Raw genomic sequence first — 3,031 nt, 5'->3', positions numbered from 1 at the left:
TTTCTTTCTTTCTTTCTTTCTTTCTTTCTTTCTTTCTTTCTTTCTTTCTTTCTTTCTTTCTTTCTTTCTTTCTGGGAAGCAAAATGGTCTTCTGCTTCAGCATAGAGGTCCATTTTTAACCTTTTTCATTTTTTTGAATGATTTGCATTTATCAAATGCTTAACTAAAAATGATTTACAAAACTTTTACAAACTGTTAAAAGAATAAAGGATGGCCCTGACCTAACTGTTCTGAGATGTGTTGCTGCCATAAAATTAAAAAAAATACCATATTTTTAAAACTTACCTTTTCTTACTTTCAGCACTAAATATGTCATTGTGAATAAAATAGGAGTTTGCAAATCATTGCATTCTGTTTTTTTAAAACAGCTTTTTTGGAAACTGTGTAAAAATCTTTGTTGGACAGGCTTGTGCTATGACAGTAAATATTTTATTCTACACTAGTTTTCTCAGAATTAGGGTTATATTTCATATTTTTTAGTGGAATTTTTATTCTAAGTTGCATATATTCCTTCCTGTAGGTGGTTTGCATGGACAGGAAACTCGATTTCTTGGTCAACGCGTACGTCCAGCGTATGGGCATCACTCACTCAGAAACAGAGGCCTTTTTCAACTCCAAAGAGCCGTATCCAGCTCCACCTTACCACAGCCCAGAGGAGACCAAGGAGGAGAAGGAAGGAGCAGAGGAAGTGAAGGAGGAAAAGAAGGTGAAGACATCCTCAGCGGATGCTCTGTGTTCTGATGAATCTCTGGAAAAGAAAGATCCTCTACTTGGTCAGTCTGTGGCGAGATCAGTGGGCACTCCATCTGGCAGCAACAGCAACAGCCGCCCCTCGACGTCCTGGCAGCACCAGCTGCAGCACCCCCTCAGCCAACCTGCCTGGGGCAGCAGCGTGGCCAACACCCCCTCACCTGTAGCAGCTGGAGGCGACAAGTCGCCCACCGTATTCCGCCTTCCTCCCCCACCTGCTCGAGTGCACGACCGGTTGTCCTCTGGACACGGTGGCAGCCGCAGGGAGGGCGGCTCAAACGGCAGGAGGCGCCACAGGAGGCAGAGGTGTCAGCAAGACGCCACCGCCGTAGAAAGTGACACGTCTCTCTCCATCCCGTCTGTTGACCACGAGGAGCTGGAGCGCTCCTTCAGCGGTTTCAGCATCTCTCAGGCCAAGGAGGACTTCTTCGGGCCTTCTTTCTTTACAGGCTCATTAGCGGGCGTGACAGGGACCGAAGCTGGAGCCGGACCATCAATCTGTGCCAGGGTCAGACCTTTTATAGCTGAAGGGGAATCAGATACGGACTCTGACCTGTAYGCTCCTTCACCTCTGTCCTTCACTGGAGAGCTCTCATGTGGAGAGAAGGGATGGCCGGGACTGAAGTAGGTCAGGGAGGTTTTCTCAGTTGAGACTTGTGGCGACAGACCAGTGCCAACGCGAGAGCCTTCATTAGACCTTCCAGCCAACTAACTCATCGTCCAATATTACAAATCATTTTAGGTTAAACAAATTCATACAAAAGATACAAAAAACATGATCAAATAGAAAAAAAAATCCCCAAAAGTTTACTTTTGCCTCACAATTTATGATTACAAACCAACAATTCACAAGCTATCCTTAATTTTTCTTTTTACATTAMAAGATTTTGGATAAGTAGAAAAAAGAGGATTGTTGTTTAACTTTTTATTCCAAATAGTACACGCGTTCAAGGTCTTTRTATGTTAAAAAACACTTCAGCAGACAAATGGGAGTTTGTAATGCAACGTTGTGAAAATCTTATCACTTGTTTAGCAYACTGTCTTGAAAACCTCTATATCTTTGAATGACTTGAGGTGTTACGATGCCAAACCCTTAGCTATCCGTTAGATTCTTGCAGAGTAAAAAAAGGCTTGCTTCTTCTCCTTCTTCAAAAAAAAAAACTCCCCTTAAAAAACTAACAATTAACCAGTAAACCCCTTTGCATGGCATGTTAAATGGTTGATTTTAGGACTGTGTTGAGCAGGTTATAACAGCAGCAAAAAGTCAGTTCCTGTATTCTTTAAAATCCTATAGAGGCAGACAAAAGGGTGCATAAAACACGACGTGCTTGACGTGACTGGTTTCAAGCTGCAGTGTTTTAATGTTTCTCAGAGGAATGTAAATGCAGCCTGAGCATTTTAATTCCAACAGCACGCTTCCTGAGCAAACGTGTGCACAGTTCACGTGCAATGTTTAAGTGCTACACGTTTAAAGAAACATTAGGGGCTAAAATTTGATGCAACACGTAGAATTTGTATTGGTAAAACCCAACAGGCGTCGTTATAGTTGGAGCTGTCAGACTTGTTGCCCAGATGTGATGGCATCGATCATTCATGTAGCCATGAATTCATAAAGCCTCTGCACTAAATGACGAAATGCAATAAAGGTAAAAAATCAAAATCAAAACAGCAAACAGGTCAACCGAGAACCATCCTTAACACACATTGCCTTATTTTCACACAGAAAAAGTCATTTTATAAGTCCACGAATCAATCTTTTATTTTTAATGTTACATAAGCAAGTTGAAGATTGACTTTAAGTGGTTAAAACACTGTGGCCTCGGGACATTAGCACATTGATGATCTTATCTAATTTAGATGTAACCTACCTAGCCCCTTCATTTTGGCATTACTGCTCTAACTTTGACATCAATGCCKATCAACTGATTGGACTGGACATTAGTCAAGTAAATCTAAGTTCAATGATGTAACTGCACCTTCATCTTCTTCATTAATAAAAGTTTGTACACCACTGAAAATGATGACTTTCATTCGATTTTTAAATCTATCTTTTGTGTGAATAAAGCTGTCATATTCTGTTGTGAAAGATACCATGTGTAGGATAGTGCAATGACAACATAATTCCACTTGATGGCAACCAAGACTCTAATTGTTAGATAGATGGGTAGATAGATGCGGGGAATTTAGAAGGGTGGGTAGATAGATAGATAGATAGATAGATAGATAGATAGATAGATAGATAGATAGATAGATAGATAGATAGATAGATAGATAGATAGAT

General features: G+C 40.7%; 1 protein-coding gene across 3 annotated transcripts in view; it reads left to right on the top strand.

Annotated features, from left to right (window-relative positions):
- LOC106522390 (potassium voltage-gated channel subfamily KQT member 2) overlaps positions 1-1,924 on the top strand; it is a 35,112-nt gene extending 33,188 nt beyond the window's left edge. For all 3 annotated transcript variants that reach the window (XM_014015374.1, XM_014015375.1, XM_014015376.1), the window contains one exon: positions 521-1,924. In XM_014015374.1, the coding sequence (XP_013870828.1) occupies positions 521-1,378 (858 nt within the window). In that variant the 3' untranslated portion in view covers positions 1,379-1,924. The remainder of the gene's footprint in view (positions 1-520) is intronic.
- The last annotated feature ends 1,107 nt before the right edge of the window (positions 1,925-3,031 follow it).

Source organism: Austrofundulus limnaeus, unplaced genomic scaffold (genome assembly GCF_001266775.1).
Source record: "Austrofundulus limnaeus strain Quisiro unplaced genomic scaffold, Austrofundulus_limnaeus-1.0 Scaffold128, whole genome shotgun sequence".
NCBI lineage: Eukaryota > Metazoa > Chordata > Actinopteri > Cyprinodontiformes > Rivulidae > Austrofundulus > Austrofundulus limnaeus.
The sequence above is the reverse complement of the archived record's forward strand: the minus strand, read 5'-3'. Positions and strand labels throughout refer to the sequence as shown.